The sequence below is a fragment of the Alosa alosa genome, chromosome 4 (genome assembly GCF_017589495.1).
Source record: "Alosa alosa isolate M-15738 ecotype Scorff River chromosome 4, AALO_Geno_1.1, whole genome shotgun sequence".
Classification (NCBI taxonomy): Eukaryota; Metazoa; Chordata; class Actinopteri; order Clupeiformes; family Clupeidae; genus Alosa; species Alosa alosa.
In genome coordinates, this window is record NC_063192.1 from 11,358,341 (window position 1) to 11,379,653 (window position 21,313).

Genomic DNA, 21,313 nt, shown 5'->3' on the forward strand with positions numbered 1-21,313 from the left:
AGATGACAACTTGATGTGATTTATTAGGAGCTGAGAGGAGACAGGTGTTTTGTTAATGATTTCTTGCTTTCTATACCTTCTCCTCTCGCTCTTCCTTTGGTCTCTTTCTCTCTCTCTCTCTGACTTCTTTCAAACTACTTCAAAAAACAAGAGTATGGCCCAGGGCACGTTGACTCTCCCCTCTCTTTTTCACTCTCTCACTTACTCTCTCTCCTTCCACCTTTCTCTTTTTCTCTCCCTATCTCTCTCTCTCTCCCTCCCTCTCTCCGCTCCCGCCAAAGCTTCAGTTTTTTGATTGTTGTGATTGCAGCGCGTTCCTCGGCAGTTCAGCTCAGAGGAAAAGTGCGTCAGTACATGTTAGCCAGAGCAGAAGTATGCAACGTGGACATCTCGCGCTCTCTTCCACATGTGTCAAGCTCGTCCACGGGCCTCCACAACAGACCCCTGAGACCCCCAACCTACAAACACACACACACACATACATATACACGTGTGCACACACACACACACACACACACACACACACACACACATGCACCACACACACAGCCGGAGCACTGGCTAGGACTGAGTTGGCTTTCTTTTGTCCTGACTACTCCACTCTGCTCTCCCTGTCTGATAAGTGAATAATTGCAGAGTTCAAGGAAAAGGGAGGGCTATTGAAAGTGGGAGACTGCAGTGAGTCGGGAGCATGCCTTCACAGCTACTTTTCTTTCTCTCCCTAACTGATACTTACTGACTTAATTACACACAAACTCACGCACGCATGAATAGTTGCTCTCCACTCCGTCTCCCTCCCACCCCTCTGACTCTCACCCTCTCTCTCTCTCTCTCTCTCTCTCTCTCTCTCTCTCTCTCTCTCTCTCTCTCTCTCTCTCTCTCTCTCTCCCCCTCTACCTGCCTGCTTGCCTGCTATCCACTTACAGACCATTGCTGTTGACACACAGGAATCCAGACCTAAGCGCACACACTCACTCACACTCGCACATGCTCACACACACATACACACACACAGACGCACACACACACACTTACTCACTCACCCTCAGACAGGAAAGATTCTCCTTCAAACCAGACAGCACTTTGCTGCTCTCTCTCTCTCTGGCTCTTTCCCTCCGTTAGCAGGTGTTAGACAGAAACTCATAAAAAAGACTCGAGGAGAGGAGGAAAAGAGTGTGAGGAAAACAGAGCGAAAAATGAGATAGAATCTGAATCAAGAGTGGTCAGAGAAAAACAGAGAGAGAGAGAGAATGAGAGGGGAAATATGAGTGAAAGAGAGGCAAGCTGGAAGAGGGATCTGCATTTTAAGTAGCTAGAGACAGACAGCGATTGTTTTTTTATGTTTTATGCCTTTTTTTCTCTCCTCCACTCCTCCTCCTCCTGCTCCTGCTCCTTGTCTGAGGCTGAACAGAGGGGATCAGAAGAAAAGGAGCTGGGACTCGGACGGATAATCTCACCCAGTTTCCCTGCCCAAGCGTCCCGCCTGCGGAAGGCAGCAGCAGCGGCGGCGTCTGAAGAGGAACAGAAAGAGAGGGAGCGAGGGAAAGAGAGAGCGAGAGAGAAAACCAGGAGGAACACAAGGCAGTCATGGATACCATAGTGCCTCAGCCAGACACTTGGATGGCCCGGATTTGCACATTGTCGTTGGCTTCTGTCCAGCCCAGCAGCTACTGATACCAATGAGGTAGAGCATATCTCTATGTTAATCTATACCAAGACCTATACTGTGCCTGTGCCAAGAGGCAAATGTAAACTGTTTGCCTAAAAGTAAATGTGTGCCATTTTCAAAAGAGGCATTATCAGTTTTGCCACACAGATTCCTGATTCACTGTTTTAAGTTTTCTGTATGATTTTGATAGAATGTTTTAGGAAAATGCGATACAATCACTATCGATACAAATAGACAAACTGAACACTAATCATACTTAAGAAACTGTTAACATTTAAATGCCCTTTTATGGACTGTTAGAGGGCATGATCTCATCTGGTCATGTTATGTTGCTACTTCTGTTTTGATGTTAAATTCAAATCACCTTCAACACTTAAAATAACGGGGCTGTTGATTTGAGTTGTACACAAGATCCAGTTTGTTTACCCAGGAAGTTAGAGTGTCTCCTCATCATTCCTCTGTTTACAATCACCTTCACCACCTGCACACACTGACCGCCGCTGTGCTGTGGTGTCTCGTGCCGTGCTATGCTTTGTGCTGCTGTGCCATGCTGTGCTGTGCTGGTGGCTGACATAGTAGGTAGTATTTTTAGTTGTAGTAGTATTTTTCGGGAGCTACCGTTGCCTGTGCAGATATGTGGACAAGCACAGGCAACAGTTGCCAGCAGCACCTCTTCCCCAGAACATGTAAAAAAATGTAACTCATTGAAATGCAATGATAACATGCGCCACAAGACGCCGCCACCACAGCCATGCAAAGAAAGCTGGGAAACAAGTTACTGCTGCATGCATAATGCTGCTGTCATTTGGCTTCCCAAAGCATGCGGCTCCATGAAGGGCTACACGGTGGAGGGACCCTCTATCCTGCCAGCCATGTGAGGTGGTGGTGGTGGTGGTGGAGGAGGAGGAGGAGGAGGAGGTGGAGATGTGAGTTGCAGCCTCACTGGGCAGGTAAATGCATGTCCTGGAATATGCAGAAAGAGACAGCTCAGTAGAAGAACTGTAGGGGCCTAACTGATATCCCAGGAGGGTTTAGAGGAGGCTTTATATACAGTAGATGGCCATGTAATGCATATAATTCTTGACTCTGCTGTTAGATCATGTAGGTCGTGAGGGGCTAATGGAGACCCCACCCCCCCCCACCACACACACACACACACACACACACACACACACACACACACACACACACACACACACACACACACACACACACACACACAAACACACAAAAACGGCTGCTCATGTGGGCTTGTTTGCATCCGGAGCTGTACATGTTTGACTGGGAAATTGTGGTCTTTTTGTGCTGTTTTGTAAGCAGAAGAGTTTTTCGTAAATAAGATTAACGGCAAGCAATGATTTCATAATATCACGTAATCTATTGAAACGGTCAGGTAGGAACATATTGCAGACCCTAGGACAGTGAATGGTTGTCTGCAACAAGTCTTTTTTTAAGACAGAGATGTGTTTTGGTTTATCTGCAGTTTGCTCATAAACTGAACTTATTGTTTCATATCACATGTTCATGTTTGAATGTGCAATCCATAAATGTGTCTGGGACATTGGTACTTTAGACTCTGCACTGAATGCAACTTGTGGAATCAACTACCTCTGTCCGCTAGACCAGTGACTAAGTCTTCAATCATGTGTTGGTCGAGATGTGTGTGTCTGTCTCTGTGTGTTTTCTGGAGAATGGCTGCATCTGTCTATGTTTATCTAGTGACCTCATGGCATGGGGGGTGGTTGAGACAGGACTGTGTGTTTTGTATTGGGTGGGTGTGTTCAATCGTCCTTTTATGACTGTGTTTGTGGAAGGCTCTCCCTCTCTCTCTCTGTCTCTCTCTCTCACACACATGCACACACACGCATACGCGCACACACACACACACACACACACACACACATGCATGATGTTTGAAAGCTGCCTGTATGTGTGTGTGAAAGCTCTCCCTTCAGTGAGCTGTGGCTCCTGACTATAACTTGAAGGTTGAATTCCGAGGCCACTTCAGGAACAGTGGAATCAGCATCCACCCATCCATACATGCATGTGTGCTTGGCATGCCTTGGCTTCCATGCCCTAAGTGTGTGGTCGCTCAAGCACAGTTATGAAATAGAGATATCAGATCTCAGCTCACAGACTCCCCGAATCCTCCTGAGCCTGCCTCCGCTCAATGTGTATGCACGTAATTGCATGGTCATTCCAGTGGCTCAGTAACAGATATGAGGAGGACCGTGGAAGAGGAGAGGACCGTGTCCGAAGAGAAGGAAGTAAAGGGTAAGAGTCTTAAAACATTAGCAGCATGTTCCAAACATCCACTCTGACTTCTTTAAGGACTTAGTTTAAGGCTGAAAGTTAGGCCAGGATAAGCTTGCACTGGCAGTAAAACTGCACTGATATAACATAGTCTTCTCATCTCTCTCTGTCTTGCTTTCTGTCTGTCTCTCTGACTCCAGACTTTTGGAGAAAAAGAAGCTCATAAAACATCTCCTGTCTTATCTGATAGCATCTGAGGTGAACATGTGGGATGGCGGGTTGTGAAATGGATGCCACGCAGAGACAGAGAGAGAGAGAGAAAGAGAGAGAGCACGGATGGAGAGAAAAGAGAGGAGAGAGACAGGGAGAAAGAGAAATAGGGAGGGAGAGAGGGAAAAAGAGAGGGGGAGAGAGAGAAAAAAGAGAGAGAGATAGTGAGCAAGAGAGAGCAGGAGAGAGGGTCAGCGGGTGGGGGGTGAAACCTCTATTGGCAGGAACGCAGTAGCCTGGCCCGCTCCCTGCCCCAGCGGTGCCAGGCGGCCCGAGTGTGCGAGTGAGTGAGTCACGTTCAGGCAGAGGCACAAGGCATGATTACAGATGCTCTCTCATCTCTGCCCACTGTGATGTCCCGGCTGGCTGCTGCTTGTGTCTTCCATCCCATCATGTAGGAGGCATACAAAACCAGGAGTGCAATGCAAGAGTGCAATGCAAGAGTGCAATGCAAGAGTGCAATGCAAGAGTGCAATGCAACAGTGCAATGCAACAGTGCAATGCAACAGTGTGGAGCGTTCTGATGAACGGCAGGACAGATTAGACTGAGTAGTGAGGAGACACATGTCATTCAAACAGGGTCAGTATGGGAGCAGTTGTACCCTATGAATCATCTGTCACGTAGCAGTACTGTACGTCCGGAACAGTGCTCAGACCAGATGGAATTGAGCTGATACTGCTGAGCAAAGAGCTGCAAGGATCCCAGAGCAGTGCTTAGTGTCTGCCCATCTGTGATTTACACCTCAGTTTACACCCACACACTCTCTCTCCCACTCTCTCTCACACACACACACACACACATAAAAATGTATATATGCAGGCACAGACACACACACACACACACACACATGCAGGTACACACACACACACACACACACACACATGCAGGTACACACACACACACACACACACACATGCAGGTACACACACACACACACACACACACACACATGCAGGTACACACACACACACACACACACACATGCAGGTACACACACACACACACACATGCAGGTACACACACACACACACATGCAGGTACACACACACACACACACACACACACATGCAGGTACACACACACACACACACATGCAGGTACACACACACACACACACGCACACAGTTACTGCTTCTTTCCTTGCACCTGCCCTATCAGCTGTCAGTCAGCAGAGGCAGGTTGTATCTGCACCTACATGCAGAGGAGACAGGACGCCCACCCCCTCATGCACACACACACACACACACACACACACACACACACACAAACACACACAATTACTTCCCCATGCTCTCTCTCTCTCTCTCTCTCTCTCTCTCTCTCTCTCTCTCTCTCACACACACACACACACACACACTCACTCATTCACACACACACACCCTCACATACCTTCCCCTCTGTTGGCTCGGTCAATGCGTCCGTGCCTGGGGAGGAAGCGGACCGTGGCACTCGGTTTGAGATTTCATTCCCAGCTCTCCTGACAGGCACATTGGCCCAGTTGAGTAGTCCTTCCCTGGCTGAGAGAGTGAGAGAGAGAGAGAGAGAGAGAGAGAGAGGAAAGCCCACCTGCTGATGAGTGGATACAGAGAGACTAAAGAGGAATGAAATGAATGGTTTGTAGTTGATGAGGTGGAGAGTGTGTGTGTGTGGGGTTGGCGGGTGGTTTGGTTGGAGCCAGGGCGGTGTCGGCAGGTGAGGTGATGGGGACGGTGGATGTGGGTGGGTGGGGGTGGGTGGATGGTTGAGGTTTCTGTGGCTGGTGACTATTATGTGTGAGATAGGATCAAGCCACACAGACGGAGCCTGTTCAGTGGCGTGCGCTCAGACAGACCAGGCTCTCTCTCTCTCTTTGTCTCCTCGCCGCAGCTTACCGGCCAATTTTAGGGGAATGACAGGAGACAGCTATTCAAGGAATGTGGAAAGTGCCTTTCGTATGTCAGAGGTCGTCCATTTCATGAGGTGGGGGTGAGTGGGTTGATAAGATGGGTGGGGGTGGGTTGGGGACTGGCCATGAAAATGAACTTGCTGCTCATACTTAACAAGGGGCAGCATGGCAGCAGTCTAGGGCATACTCTCTACAGCCTCGCGGGTTTCCATGTCTCCCCTCAGCTCGACGCATGCAGCACTCTCAAGATTTGCCCCCCCACCTTCCAACAGCTAGGACCATTATGATAATTGTATTCCGGCGTTGTTGCAACAAGTCCTGAAGGGTTTATTGTTTCTGGCAGGGTACTGATGAATTTCATACAAGATAATCCTGTGATCAAACCCAATTTCAGTACCACCCGCCAACAGGCTGCCTTTTTTCCGGCATTTCTTTTACAGTAATCCCCTGCCCATCTAAGCAGAACATCATAAAAAGGCATCAAAATCACATTAGGTATAGCATATCAGTCTCCACCCTGTACTTATGCGTGCCATTTAGTTCATGTTATTTTTTATATGAATTCTTAAGAGGGTTTCAGCTGAAACTGTGCCCTGTGGGCTTATGTGGAATGCCCTTCCCTTCGCTTCGCCTCGCACACCTGTCTAGAACTTGAGCCCAAGGCAGGTACACACACACAGATATCACACACCCCCACACACCCCCCCACACACACACACACACACTCAAAGAAGGAGAGAGGGAGAAGGCCAAGCCTGGTGCTGTTAGGAATGAGTCTTACTTTTCTTCAATTTACTTTCACAAGAGGGGTCTGGTGTGAAAAGACTGTTTTGTTGTCATGCTGTAGACCCTCTCAATCTGTTCCTAGACGGTTTCCGAAACGTTGAAACGTTCAAAACCAAAGCAGATACTTTGAAATGAGAATGAGCGTAATGAGAATTAGAGTAACTTTAGCGTAATGCTCTATAAAATGTTGACTTTAATCCATTAACCATTAACTCAACGTTGTTTTCTGTGCCACTGGAAAAACCTTAGGTAAACAACCACTTGTATCACATAGAGTTTAAATAAAAAAGTTGACTTGTGTCAAGCAAGCATCTTGTCAGTGTCCATTAAAGGTCTTCTGAAAAGTCCAGTTGAATTCCTGTTATTTTTGTTTTGTATTCGGTGTGTGCACCTAAAAGCTTTGCCCTGGAGAAAAACATACCAGTGTCCATGTTTGGGGTTCATTTGAATCTTTTTTTCCCTTGACAATGAATGCAAAGTGAAAAAGCCTGCAGCATGGTCATCTTCAAACTGTTTTGGCTACACGATAACATTTCAAAACAAGCAGCCCACAGTGGCTTGTCCCTACCTGTCCAGATAATAAAAATGCTGTGGCAAAAATGCTGCAGCCATGGTTCACAACATTGTGTGTGTGTGTGTGTGTGTGTGTGTGTGTGTGTGTGTGTGTGTGTGTGTGTGTGTGTGAGAGAGAGAGAGAGAGAGAGAGAGAGAGAGAGAGAGAGAGAGAGGGGGAGCATGAGAGAGAGAAAGAGATAGAGCAAGAGAGGCAAACAGGAAGTGGAGTGTGAAAGAGCATCAGCAGTCTAAAGTAGGTCACCCTCTCACTCTGACGCTGGTCTTTTGATGAAAATCAAGGATGGGTCTGAGCTGAGGACAGCCATCAGGGGAATTGAACACTTTTAAATCTGTCTAGGATGCATAGACAGGGTGTTCCATTTTACGTTTATTTTTTATTTTTTAAATTCGCCCCTAATATTTATGACTAATATGAAGCTTATGCACATTTTTACACAATGCCCCTGATGACAAAACACCTCAGCGTTTTGTTTTGACAGATTCCTCCTCCCACACGATACTGTGCTGAAAACCGAACACAAAGGCGGTCCCGATTTCACACACTCTAACCAAAACACTTAACTTCACAGACATTCACGCCTGTGATCAGAAGCACAATGATAATGGCAGAAGGGCACTGTTGAAAGAAATAAGACAAGCATTAAAATGATTAAAAAGAACTGAGCATAATGACTCTGATGACTTGACATTGGAGTCCTCAAGTCATTGTGGAGAATAAACCCGCCTCAGATGGTCCACACGGAGGGTTCTTAAGTGATTCAGTGGTTCTTAAGTGAGTCCTTCACCCTATGTCTAAGAGGGCAGTGCTGTACAGTGGGGGACAGTGGGGGCTCTGTCCTGCAAGGCGAAATCGGACGACTAATTGAAGGCAGCGGTGTCTCTCGCAGCTATCACACATATCTGTCATGAGCGGTCCCGCTCACTGGCCGCAGGACAGGTGCACATCTCGAATGACATGACAGCGCCCGCCCGATTCGCCGCTCTCTCCCCCCGCTCTCCTCTCCCACATACTGTACTGCAGCAGCGTGGCCTAAGGACTTAATAACGTCCTCCAGGATTTCACTTTTCATTATTAAACTCTTGCTGAACTGAGGGGGTTTCATTATTATTTTTTTTTTTTTTTTGGTGGCGCGTGGCTTTTAGTGCTCATTGTTAATAGCAAGCTGTTTCAGTAATGATTTTTTTTTTGCTGCTCACGTGTCCTGCGATAAGGCTGCTGGACAGCCTGAGCAGGTTGGCTCTATTGGAGTGAGTACGGCTTAACTACCTCCAGACCCATAGTGTGTGTGTGTGTGTGTGTGTGTGTGTGGAGTTGTTGGAATGAGAAAGCTGAGGTCACAGAAGACTTAGTGTTTACATGTGAGATAGCTCCAGTTTTGGGACTGTACATACTGTGTGTGTGCATGTGTGTGTGTGTGTGTGTTCAAGCATGCAGGTGTGTGTGTGTGTGTGTGTGTGTGTGTGTGACTGCGTACACACAGCAAACCCGAGACCCTGGACTGGGTTTCTTCAGCACAGCTAGGGCAGCCAGGCCCCATTCTCTTTGTGCCAACTACTACATGAAGAGCCTTTTTGTGCGCAGTGGTGGTGCGTGTACTGTATGTCAGTGCTTTTCTGTGTGTCAGATTAAACCGGCTTTTCATTGTCTGTTTGCTGCCTGCTGGTGCAGAGACGGGAGTGGGAGGAAGGGCCCGGGGCCTTAAGCAAGATTAGGACCCCAACCAAGTGTAAACATGAGGAGATTTACTTCCAGGTGCTGCTGGGAAGCTCACCTGTGCTGCAGTGTTCTTCCAGTGGGAACAGATGAGCTCGACACACAAAAAAGGAGCCTGTTCACACACACACACACACACACACACACACACACACACACAGCATGATGGATGACCTTTGTCTCTTGTCATAGATTAGGACAACACTGCAGCAGGTTGAAATGATAACATTCACTATTCTCCATTAGTAATAATTAATGGCTAATTAATAGATTTTACGCTCAAGAGTAGCTCAGATTGTGCTCTGTTTGAACATAAACAGATTAGTCACAATCAATTTTATTGTACAAGGAAAAAGGAACAGTTTAAAAGGCCAAGAGGGTTAGTGATTCAGCTGCATGTTTTGCATTTTTTTGTCCATGGTTGCACATCATTGGTTCCTTTCAGTCCAAACAAGGAACTAGCCAAGAGATTATGGCTCATTCCTGGACACTGCTGTCCATCTCTCTCATCACCTCAGCTTAATCAGGATGGACCTCACAGGAGAATCCGGTCTCCAGTCAAAAAGTCTCTCTCTTCTCTTTCTCTCTCTTTCCCTCTCTCTCTCTATCTCTCTCTTCTCTCATTCTATCACTCTCTAAGAATGCAGCATACGTGTTTTGGTATGAAATGTTGCCGTCAATGGACAAGATGCCAATATACAAACACTAATTTAAAATGGTTGAACTAAAGCAGAAACAACATTAAAACTACATAAAAATAAGCACCAACCAAACAAACAAACAGCTGGTCTGTTGATCATTAATATCTGTTAGTATCCCTCAAGCTGCTGATGGCCTCTGCCCCATCCATATCCTGACATTCTCTCTCTCTCTTTCTCTCTCTCTCTCTCTCTCTCTCTCTCTCTCTCTCTTTCTCTTTCTCTTTCTCTGTGGAGACCAGATGGTAGGAGGTATCAGAGGCCAGGCCATGCCTCATGAAGGGCCAATTAGAGGTGGCGTGTCATCTCCCGCTTGCTGCAATCTAACACACAAACAGAAGCGGCTCACACCACACTGTCAGGCCCCGCTCCTCAAACACCTACACACACCCAAAGGGGCTTCCCAGCCTGGACCAGGGCCACGGAGCGGAATAAGAGGGGGTGGTGGGACACGAAAAGCAAGTTTCTTCAGACCTCTTCCAGGTTTGAAAAGGAAAAAACATCAGTGTTTGCGCCTGAAAATGTCTTGTTTATAGTTGGGATGGTAAAATGTATATATCATGGGGGGTGATGTTTTCCCACCAAAGTATAATTCCTATACATTTACCTTTTTATCCTGCAGAGAACTGAACAACAGCTGATTCATTTGGTTGCATGGATCACACATTCCTGGTTTTGATTTGGGCATCTCAGGGTGTGCTTGTCATTCAGACCTTAGGATTGTGGCCTTGTGGGATGTCCATTTTTATAGTATTCTCTGACAAACACAGCCAGCACAGAGGAAGTTACGCTGTGTATTTTTATGGCTGGATTGTCAAAACTCCTGCCTGTCTCTGTGGGCTTATGTGGCTCGTCAGGTCGAGGCAAACTCTTCTTTAATCTTTGTTCTCATAAAAGGGATTCCTCTCCCCCCTATTCATTTAGCATACAGACACAGTGACTTACAGAAGTCTGCCCAAATTACAGGGAATCCACGTGCGGCCAAGTCCCAAACATACATAAATAACACCCTCAAACAAGAAGCAAATAATATGCTCTGATGTTCTGAGTTTTTTATTGTGCATGGTGAAGCACGTGGGAAAATATTCCTGATTGCATAGACCTTGAAAGCACCATTGGGGCAGGATATGTGATAGTAGAAAGTGTTTTGAAGTAGTAAACATTATTGCAAAGTAAATTGAATTGCTTTCAATTACATTCAGTAATTACAATTTCTAGCAATTTTATTTTTCAGTGAATGTCAGTCAGTAATTACATTTGGCTACTAATAAAATCACTAGTTTTCTCTGGTATTGCCTGACAGTGTTGAGTCCATGAGACAGTGTACTGTAGTGGGTGACATTAACCCAGTGGGCTGTCAGGCAGGGCTCCAGTTTCTTCCAGAGTGAGTGAGTGAGTATCAGCCAAGGTGACCTATTTAGTTGGGCAAATCCTTCACTTTGTACCACTCTTACTTGGCAACGGCCATGGTCAAAGTCTTTCACTGTCGAGCTTCTTGAGCGCACACACACTCATTTAGAAGAAGATTATGCTTTTTCAGTGTGTGTGCTCCTGTGTGTGTGCATTTGTGTGTCTGTGTGTGTGTGTGTGTGTGTGTGTGTGTGTGTGTGTGTGTGTGTGTGGGGATCTCAAACCGTTCCCACACCCTCTCAAATCTCTTGTGCTCCCGGCAGCCTGCCCCAGCTGGAGGGATAAATAGATCCTTTGTTTGGAGCAGGGAACAGGTAACCATTTGTGTGTGTGTGTGTGTGTGTAGGGAAAGGGGACTGCACTTATGTGTTTGTGTAAGTGTGTGTATGTGTGTGTGTTGTGTAGTGGAAGGGACTTGCATTAGTGTGTATTTGTGTGTGTGTGTGTGTGTTTGTGTATGAGGGGGTGTGGTGGAGTCTGCATGTTTATTTATCTTGCGTAGGATAAAGTCTCTGATTTGGAGTTCACAGGGTTGGTAGCTCGTTGTGTGGCAGTGTTGGGTGTGCAGCTGCGAGTTCCAGTGTCGGAGCCGGGAATCTGAGCGGCAGAGAGGCAGGGAAGTACCTGTGCACCGCACATACCTGTGCTCAGGGAGGGAGCGAGGGAAGGAGGGGTGGAGAAAGAGAGAGGGAAGAGGCAGGCATGGAGAGAGGAGGAGGAAGAAGAACAAGAGAGAGGGAGACACCGAAAGAGGTTTTTTTCCCTCTTCTTTCCAGCTCCACAAGGTCCTCCACAAGTTCCAAGTGGAAAAATATATATAGCAACCGGAACAAAAATGCTCAGACTATTATTTCCAGTTGGTCAACTGGTTTAACAATAGAGTTTCACTGAGCTAGAGGTATTAAGCACAACCCTCCCAAAGCACCCGCTTTGATTGTCAGAAAAGTGGCCCTCTTTTTATGGGTCAGTTGGTGAACGGTGTACGGGTCAGTGCCTCCAACTGTCTCCTGACCTGTTCTGCAGTAATAACTCAGTCCCTGGGCTAAGGTCAAAGGTTATCTTTGAGCTGCCTCTCTTGGAGTCGCAGTCCTCACAAGACCGGGCTCTGAAGTCGGCCGGCACTACTACTGACCCAGTTTGTTTTCTGGTAAATAAAGTCACTGCTCGCCAGTGTGGGAAAGAGATAAGAGATGACAGAGGCGCAGACAAAAAGACACAATCAACGAGACCGACAGAGAGAGGGAGTGAAAGAGAAAAAAAAAAGAGAGAGACATGACCTTCGAATCTTTTATTATCAACCTTTCCGGGTGTCCTTCAATCCAAAAATGCCCACTCAAAAAAGAATGAGAAGTGTGACGGACAATGAGACACTTTGATTCGTTTTACAGCTTCACCTTTTTTATGGAGTGCACTCTCAAAGCGCCAGTGCCCATTACTGGCTCTTCAGAGCAACACCCACGTCACTGTATTGAGAGACAGTGTTAGATAAGCCGTAATAGAGTGTGCTAATGTAATATTTAGCGCTGTGGAGCAATGCTCCAGTGTTGGAGGAGGTGCTGCCCCTGTGCCATCTGCACATGGCGGGGGATAAGTACAGGGGCTACCGCCCGGCAGCCTGGGCTCTCTAATTAGAGACACAGCGGAAGACATGGATCAGCAGCCATGGCAGCGCCCTACCTGAAGCAGAGCAGAGCGGTGTGTGTGTGTGTGTGTGTGTGTGTGTGTGTGTGTGTGTGTGTGTGTGTGTGTGTGTGTGTGTGTGTGTGTGTTGGAGGTGGAGAGACTTGCACCATAGTCATAAGTTTGCCAATCAAGGATTTCCTGAACACATTCCAAGGCTGGAGCTGGACGCGATTGGTACTGTGAAAAGTGAACAAAGAGCTTAGATAAGGTTTATTTCAAAAACTTGATATGAGGCAGTTCAAGGTTACCAGTCTCTAAAGTAAACAAGTGCAGTCAAGATAAGGGACTAATAAACTGATTTGCTATTTCATGAACACAGCATGCCTGTTGAGATTCACCTTCTATTTCTGGACGTAATGCTATTTATGCCGGCTGATTTTACTAATGTCATTTACTGTGTGACAAACTCACTGTAAGAAAAAAAAAAAGTTGAGCTGCATCTTGTGGTTAAACCCAGACCTTGTTAGATATAACTGGAGCCGTTTGTGCTGCTTGTGTGGGTCACACGTGTCTGTCCCTCCCTCCTCACGTGCAGCTCCCATGCAGTGTCTCAGCCATGCACCCTGGGTATGGATTCTCCCCTCTGCCTGACTTCCAGCCTCACCTCCACGCCTTCCACTGCCGCCGAGAGGGCCCCGACATGTGGATCCCGGGCTCAGGCGAGCCCCAGGCTTTGAGCGAGCCCCGGGAGGGAAGGCCCCTGATCCGGCAGCGCCACCAACACCAACACCACCAGCAGCAGCACCACCACCACCAGCACATCGCCGTGTGCCAGCAGGAGACTCTGGCCTTCATCGACTTGCCCCCGGCCGACACCAATGGCTACTTGGCCTCGCTGGACGCGCCGTCGCGCTTGGTTGCCTGCCCCAGGCCGCCGAACAGAGACTCAAAGGGCTCGGCCGCAGCAGGCCTGTGCCGCAAGAGCAGCAGCAGCAGCAGCAGTGGCGATGCCGCCACGGACACGGAGCCCAACCACGAGGGCTCGGACTCTGGCCTGGACGTTCGAAACAGCCACGCAGAAACGCTTCACGCCGACAAGTCGGACGCGGAGAGCCCCGTGCTGGGAATCCTGCGGGCCCCCAAGACACTGTTCCTGCCCCTCAACCCCTACCCTGGCGCTGGGGACGTGTTCGATCCCCAGCAGCCTGGCTCTCCGTCCTCTCCCGCGGGCTCGGAGGGGCAGGACCAGTGGCGCCCCCACAGACGCTTGTCTCCGAGCTCCGTGAAGGAGAAGTCCATCCGTAAGTGTCCACCTCACTCCACTACTGCAGAATAACCACTGCAATCCTGTCAAATGTATATTTACTCATTAGTATATTTACTGATGATGTGTAAAATATACAAATATACAAAATGTATATTTACTCAAAAAATGTATATTTACTCATTGACTGAAGTCAGTTTGCAGTCACATGGGAACAGCAACTGATGGACTTCACAAAAGTTCACGGTAAAAAGGTCAATTTTGTAAATTGGTAACGGTAAACTGATTCCACGAGTCCAGTGATTCCATGTGTGTTCCTTCCTCAACTGAATGATAGTCTGATAGTTGTTATATCGGAGGGCCACTGTTGTGGTCAGTAGTGTGAGTGTGAGATGTCTGGTAACTAAGCTGTATTGTTGTCACAGGGCGTAAGATGCGCGTGTACTCCAGGGACAGCCTGAGCGACGAGTCTCTGAGCAGCCCAGGGCTGGAGTGCGACTACCTCTTCCCCGGCTCCTTCGAGTCCTTCCTGGAGGAGGAGCTGGGCACAGTCGGGTCCACCCTCTCCCGCCCACTCTCAGGCCTCTCCTCCACCGATGTGTCCAGTGGCGCCCCCACGCCCCCGCCACTCTCCTTGGCCGCCTCCTCGTCGCATCTCCCTGAGGTGGACACCGTCCAGAGGGAGGCCTCCATGGAGTCCGTGCTGACCCCTGGATCAGGAGGAGGAGGAGGGTCACTCCTGTTTCACCCTCGCACTCAGACTTCGGTCGTGGCGGACCCCGAGCGCAGGCGCTTCTCGGCCTCGGAGCTCATCTCCCGGCTCCAGCTGTCCCAGAGGAAGAACTCCTTCACGCTGAAGCTGGGCAAGTCGCTGTCCGCCCGCGTGGCCTCGCGGGACCGCCAGCCCGCTGGCTACCTCAGCGCTGACTGTAAGTCCACCACCACCACTACCCACCTCACTGCCACCACTGGGACACCGAGGTCACTGGGACTCCACCACATAACTGTGCTTCACACATAGATCGTTGAGCCTCTCTGAGGAATATCCTAGTCCTTACTGTATGTGGCTGACATGCAGAATAGAAACCTCTTTCCCACAGAGTAGACATCACACTGACTGACTTAAATGTTACACCAGGGTGAGACATTTCCTACATTCTCTCTTTTCCCTTGTAATGTCTTTTTTACGACCCCCATTGCCTCCGTCCTCTCTCTGTTTACAGATAGACCCAGCTCCAAGCAGCGCTCGTCTGGGGGGTCCACAGACAGCGCGCCCCACAGCCCAGTGGGCTCTACTCCCACACTGCCCTCTGCTGACTGGAACCCGCCACTGCAGCGCCGCAGTGGCAAGCACAGGTGATGGCAGCCATTGCTAATCCTCATGTCTGCAGAGCTCTGTTTTTGGTGTAGAGACAGGACTAGGCGGTATTTTGTGCTGTCTTTCTTTTTTTGTCTAATTCTCTGTGCGCTCTCCCTTCTCTCAGCATGAGGAAAGACTCCATCGAGGAAGATGGCGATCCCCATGCTAACATGCGCAGCACCCACCGCTTGTCTCGCTTCATGCCAAGCTGTAAGTCTCCTTGAAACACTTGATAGTAGTCGGTTGTCTTTTCAGCTGGAAATCAACTGAATTTTCCCCTTTGTTAAAAAAAAACAACTTATTATCTCACTTGTCTTCTTACTTCTCTCTCTCCCTCCCTCTCATTTTATTTACCAATATGTCTGTTTCTCTTTCATTTCCTTCTCTCTGTCTTTCTCTCTCTCTCTCTCTCTCTATTTCTCTTTCTCTCACTCGCTTTTTCTTTCCTCTGCCAGCCATCCTGTACCAGGAGTACAGTGATGTGGCCATCAATCGGGAGATCCAGCGACAGCAAGGGGCGGAGCCTGGCACTGAGGAGTACCGCACGGGAGACACTCCGTCTCCTAGCAACCTGTCCCCATCCAGCTCCTTCCGCTCGTCCCGGGGCTCGGCGTTCTCACTGTGGCAGGACATTCCGGACGTGCGCACCAGCGACCAGCTGGACAACTTCAGCAACGAGGAACGCAAACTGCAAGAGGTGAGATGCTCCTCTATGGAGCCAAAGAGTGGCCATAGGGTGTGCAGTATGGAACTATAGCAACATTTAGGTCACTGAAGCATACAAGTAAACTGCTGATGATGATTCATTAATGAAAACTTTGGTGCACTATCAAGGGTTCCGAAATGTGTGCAATGGGTTGTTGTTTTACAGGCCAAGTTTGAACTGGTGACGTCCGAGGCGTCGTACATCCGTAGTCTGACCATAGTGGTGGACCATTTCATGATGTCCCAGGAGCTGGCTGAGTGTCTGGGAGTGCAGGACAGGCAATGGCTCTTCTCCAAACTCCCTGAAGTCAAGGACGTCAGCGAGAGGTACGAGACGAGACGAGGCATATTTTTTTCAGGGATATAATTTATAAGGTCTATTTGGAGTTAATGTTTTCACCAAGACTATTTACTATGTCAACTATGTTTACCTGCCCTCAAGCTACAGTGTTCACCTTGCTTCCTCTATCCATTTCTTGCCTTTCATAACTGTCTGTTTATCTCTCACACTCTCATTCTTTTTCTGGCCAACGACAGGTTCCTGCATGATCTAGAACAGAGGTTAGAAGGGGACATTCTACGCTTTGATGTATGCGACATCGTCCTGGATCACTGTCCAGCCCTGCGCAAGGTCTACCTCCCCTATGTCACCAACCAGGCCTACCAAGAGCAGACCTATCAGCGGTTACTGTGAGAATGCAGTCTTTTGTTAGTGTGTGTGTCAGTTCACCTCAGTCACTCTTTAGCTTCTTTTTGGGTTCAGTTTCTGTTGAGCCTTGGTGCCAGGTAAAACTAGGACAGGAGTTGGGCGTGTTTGGGTATGCACGTGTCAGTGTTTGTATGTGCGTGTGCAAGTTAGTACACTTGCTTGAACCATTTTTTACTGGCACCACATAAATAAACCTCCTCTTAAAAAGAAAAAAGAAAAGAAAAGAAAGAAAAACACTCTCCACTTATGCTGACTAGAAAGTCTTAAACATTCATTTTATCCAATTATCTGTCTCACTCAGGCTAATCTTTTTAAACTCTTTCTTCCTTGCCTTCCTCTGCCCCCTAGGCAAGAGAACCCGCGGTTCCCTGGTATCCTGGCCCGCCTGGAAGAGGACCCCATCTGCCAGCGGCTCCCTCTCACTTCCTTCCTCATCCTGCCCTTTCAGCGGATCACCCGGCTCAAAATGCTGGTGGAGGTATGCAGCACTCGTCGCCTTTCATGTTCTCCGATAACAAGCACAACGCTGCCCTGACCTCCATCACGGTCCATTAAATGATACAGTACCTTCGTAGAAAGCGTTGAGAATTTTCATAGTCGCTATGCAATTAGACTAGCTTCCACTTGGAGACAGCTGGGGTTACTGGGGGGTTTGTTTTGTTTACCGTGGTGCATAATAATTTATGGGGCTTTTTCTTTCTCATCTGTCTGCACGGAATAACGTATTCTGTTTGTGAGCTTGCTTCAGAACATTCTGAAGAGGACAACGCCTGGCTCGCGAGATGAGGACACAGCCATGAAGGCCTTTAACGAGTTGAAAAAGGTACAACTGCCAATTCTGCTTAAAATATTTGGTTGTTCTTTTTTTGCGTACTCGTGTTTAAGAGAAGGGAATAGGAACACCCCGCACCAAACTGCACTGATACAGGAAAAAGAATTATGCACATAAAAATAAAATTCCTCTCTCTTGTGACAGCTCATAAAGGAATGCAACTCCAGTGTGCAGTCAATGAAGAGGATGGAGGAACTTATTCATCTCAATAAGAAGATTCACTTTGAGGGCAAGGTATATTAGCAAGTCACAACTAACAGAGAGTCTAATATATTTATCCAGACTTGAGACTGGCAGGCAGCCCCTTGAGTAAAATTTGTAATGTGTGTTAGAAGGCAAAAGAGGCTGTTTCAGTAAAAAAAACAAAGTGTTTACGGTCAGTCATAACTTGGTTGACAGATGTATGTATGTATACTGTAGGGTCATGTATGAGTATGACCGTCCTTTTGTCCATTCTGTTTCCTCTTGTCTAGATCTTTCCCTTGATCTCTCAGTCTCGCTGGCTGGTAAAGCATGGTGAACTGCTGGAGGTGGACACGCAGACCATGAGTATATCCGGGTCAAAGTTCAAGCTGCCCACCCGGCCCGTTTACCTGCACCTGTTCAACGACTGCCTTCTGCTCTCCCGGAAGAAGGAGTGAGTCGAAAATGATGAAGGGGGGGAGAAGTTCTGTGTAGATAGACTATCAGTGAGCTGTAGCTTTCTCTCGACCTCTGCCACACGTGATTCCAGATGACTGATGGTGCTTTCTGCTCTTGCCTTGCAGCACTTGGAAGTTCATGGTGTTTGTCCATGCGAAAATCGCAGAGTTGCGAGTGAAGGATCTGAGTCAGAAACTGCAGGGCATCACCGGCTTCCTCTTCTATCTGCAGCTGTACGACGGTCAGCAGCTCAAACACCAGATCCTGCTCAAGTCCCACACTGAGTGAGTGACCACGGCACGTAGCCTGGAAGCTAGACGATTTTACCCTGCCTACAAAATTTGAGGGCACGAAATTCGGTCTGGAGTCGGCCCATTGAGAACTCTATACACATGGTTAAGATGTGTTTGGGCTAGTCAGATTGTTTAGGCGAGCTTTATACAATGATAGACAAATTAGCAACAGGATAGTAGTCATCTACGTCACCTGAGTGCGCTTGAGTTGTTGCAGAATTCGAGTCTGGCTATGCGGCAGGAAGAGACACACTGAGCGAGATGGAGGGAGGAAGGAATGAGAAAACCTACTACACCAACACATTATACTTACACCACTTTCTGTCCGTTTTGTTCAATGTACACAGGAGCAATAAACAGAGATGGATCTCTGCCATGGTTCCTTCTGAAGCAAAGACCTCCCTCGAACAGGCCATTGAGAATGATGGTGTGTTTCCTGTTTCTGTGAGGAGTCTTTAAATACATAAGACCTACTCACATCATGAAGATCTGCTTACACTGCTTACACTTTTGATGTGAGTGATTCATATCTCCTTGCTGTTTTTGTCTCCCGCATAATAGATATTTCTCAGGTTCAGTGTATAAAGAGTTACCAGGCTCAAGAACACGATGAGTTAACACTGGAGAAGGCTGACATCCTTCAAGCCAAGACCATTACAAGTGATGGTAAGAACTGCATGGCTGATAAGCTTTAGAGATGTATGCAGGGTTCCCACCCATTTTCACTGACATTTGACAAATTCCAATGACCTTGGATAAAATTGGCATGATTTATCAAGGCCAGTGAGTACAAAATTGCTTACTTTACGTCACAGGTTGGGGCTGAATATGAAACATGACTTTAACAACGAGACTGGATAAAATGTGCTTTCTCCCCCACCATTCCATATATATGAAGGAAGTGAACAAAATGTGTTCAGTGTGTTCAAAATGTGTGTATGCAGTATGCTATCTCTTTCCTACTTCCTGGTATGACAAAATGGAATTTCTTGACTTTTCTAAAACTTGGGCCTGGAAAATGGGATTTCACAATTCCATGACATCTTTTTCCAGGTTTTCCATGATGAGTTGTGGGAACCCTGTTCATGGCTATTACTTTCCTGTGACTCCTGAGACTTAGGTTGTTTGTGTGTTTGCATGTGTGTGCAGGCTGGGTGGAGGGAATAAGACTGTCTGACGGTGAGCGGGGCTGGTTCCCCAAGAGCTACGTGGAGGAGATCACAAATCGCAGCGCTCGCTTGCGCAACTTGCGAGAGAACATTCGCATCAAGTGTGTCACCCAGAAACTGGAGGAGGAAATCCTGTGAGAAGGATCCCCATTGACACCCTCAACCTCATCCTCCACAGCCTTGCCAATGACTAGCTGCTCTCTCACACACACGCACACACACAGATAAACACACACACACACTCTCTCTCTCACACTCACAAACCAAGACAAGCTAATTAGGTCTTCATATAAAGGCTCATCCTTTGCAATAAGAGCTCATATTCAACAAGATAGAGTCACAACATGAAGTCCACTCAGTGAGGAAACTTAGTGGGAGCAATGATTTCCTGCATCAGCTCGAGCAAAACCATGGAAACCACTCTTTTTGCATGCGGTGCAGTAGGACTATTAAATATCTTGCTGTTGCTGTCGCTTAGGTAGGTGTACACCTTGGGGGGCAGACACTGGAGCTAAGAATCTTTGCCTATCCAGGTTACCTGACATCAGCTTGGTAATCATATTACTCTGGTATGAGACGGGGAAGACATTCATGTCCTACAATTGCTTTGATTTTCTGTTATTATGTAAAAAAAATCTAATCATTAAGGACTCATTTAATGTGTAGCTTTAGGGAAATGTGGTACGCAGAAGAACACACTGTATTTCTGCAGCTGTTGCATGGATCTTTGGCCTTGGTGCTTTTGTTTTTCTGCCATGCCTGTCCCCACTACTTAAAACACAGGCTGTGTTGTTCATCTTGCATGGCTGTTGCATCTCAAGCAAAAGAGATTTCATGACACACCTCTAGTACAAAAGAACCTGATCAAGATGGATCTAATGTAGAGAAATGTGTATGACACTGAGGCTGAAACCACCTGATCAGTCCATGAAATGACCACTCCTAGGATGCTTTAAGAAGTCATACAATGGTATAGTCTACTCAGAGATACACTAAGGTAAATGCCTATATTCTGCATAGTGTCAAGTTTTGTTGAAGAAAAGACATTCCAATGGCACGTTTTTCTTTTTACAACACGTTATTGTTAATTTAACATGTTGCTTTTGCACCATGGATATTTGTAAATGTTCCCACAGATGCTTTTCATCATTTGAGATGAGTTCCTTTAAAGTCTGTAGATGTACTTACATAATAGATATAGCGATTAAGTTGCAGGTCAAATTATACCCATTATTTATGAATAAAGAAAGTTTCAACCATGCCAAGCTGATATTTTTGTAATTTTGACAAGGGAGTCAAGCACTAAATGATCAAATGCTGAATGTGTTCCATTATTAACTAACGATGACATGAATTCTACATGCTCAGCTGTGTCCATGTATCAATAGCACATACAAACTTTGCAATAAATGCAGATACAATAAATTAATGTGGTGGTTGAATGATATGCAAAA

The 21,313-nt window shown here is 47.2% G+C and overlaps 2 protein-coding genes across 2 annotated transcripts in view; both read left to right on the forward strand.

Moving 5' to 3' along the window:
- ano11 (anoctamin 11) overlaps positions 1-8,906 on the forward strand; it is a 29,642-nt gene extending 20,736 nt beyond the window's left edge. The window contains exon 24 of the transcript XR_007193345.1: positions 8,876-8,906. The gene's annotated coding sequence lies outside the window, so the exon portion shown is untranslated. The remainder of the gene's footprint in view (positions 1-8,875) is intronic.
- On the forward strand, positions 992-21,284 carry arhgef19 (Rho guanine nucleotide exchange factor (GEF) 19). Its single transcript, XM_048241028.1, has 16 exons — positions 992-1,684; positions 13,481-14,186; positions 14,575-15,078; positions 15,373-15,505; positions 15,634-15,719; positions 15,965-16,206; positions 16,381-16,541; positions 16,752-16,904; positions 17,272-17,401; positions 17,672-17,746; positions 17,900-17,989; positions 18,229-18,392; positions 18,523-18,681; positions 19,038-19,117; positions 19,252-19,356; positions 19,840-21,284. Exons 2-16 carry the CDS (start codon positions 13,502-13,504, stop codon positions 19,995-19,997), a joined length of 2,925 nt encoding a protein of 974 aa, XP_048096985.1. The 5' UTR covers positions 992-1,684; positions 13,481-13,501; the 3' UTR covers positions 19,998-21,284.
- Positions 21,285-21,313: the final 29 nt, after the last annotated feature.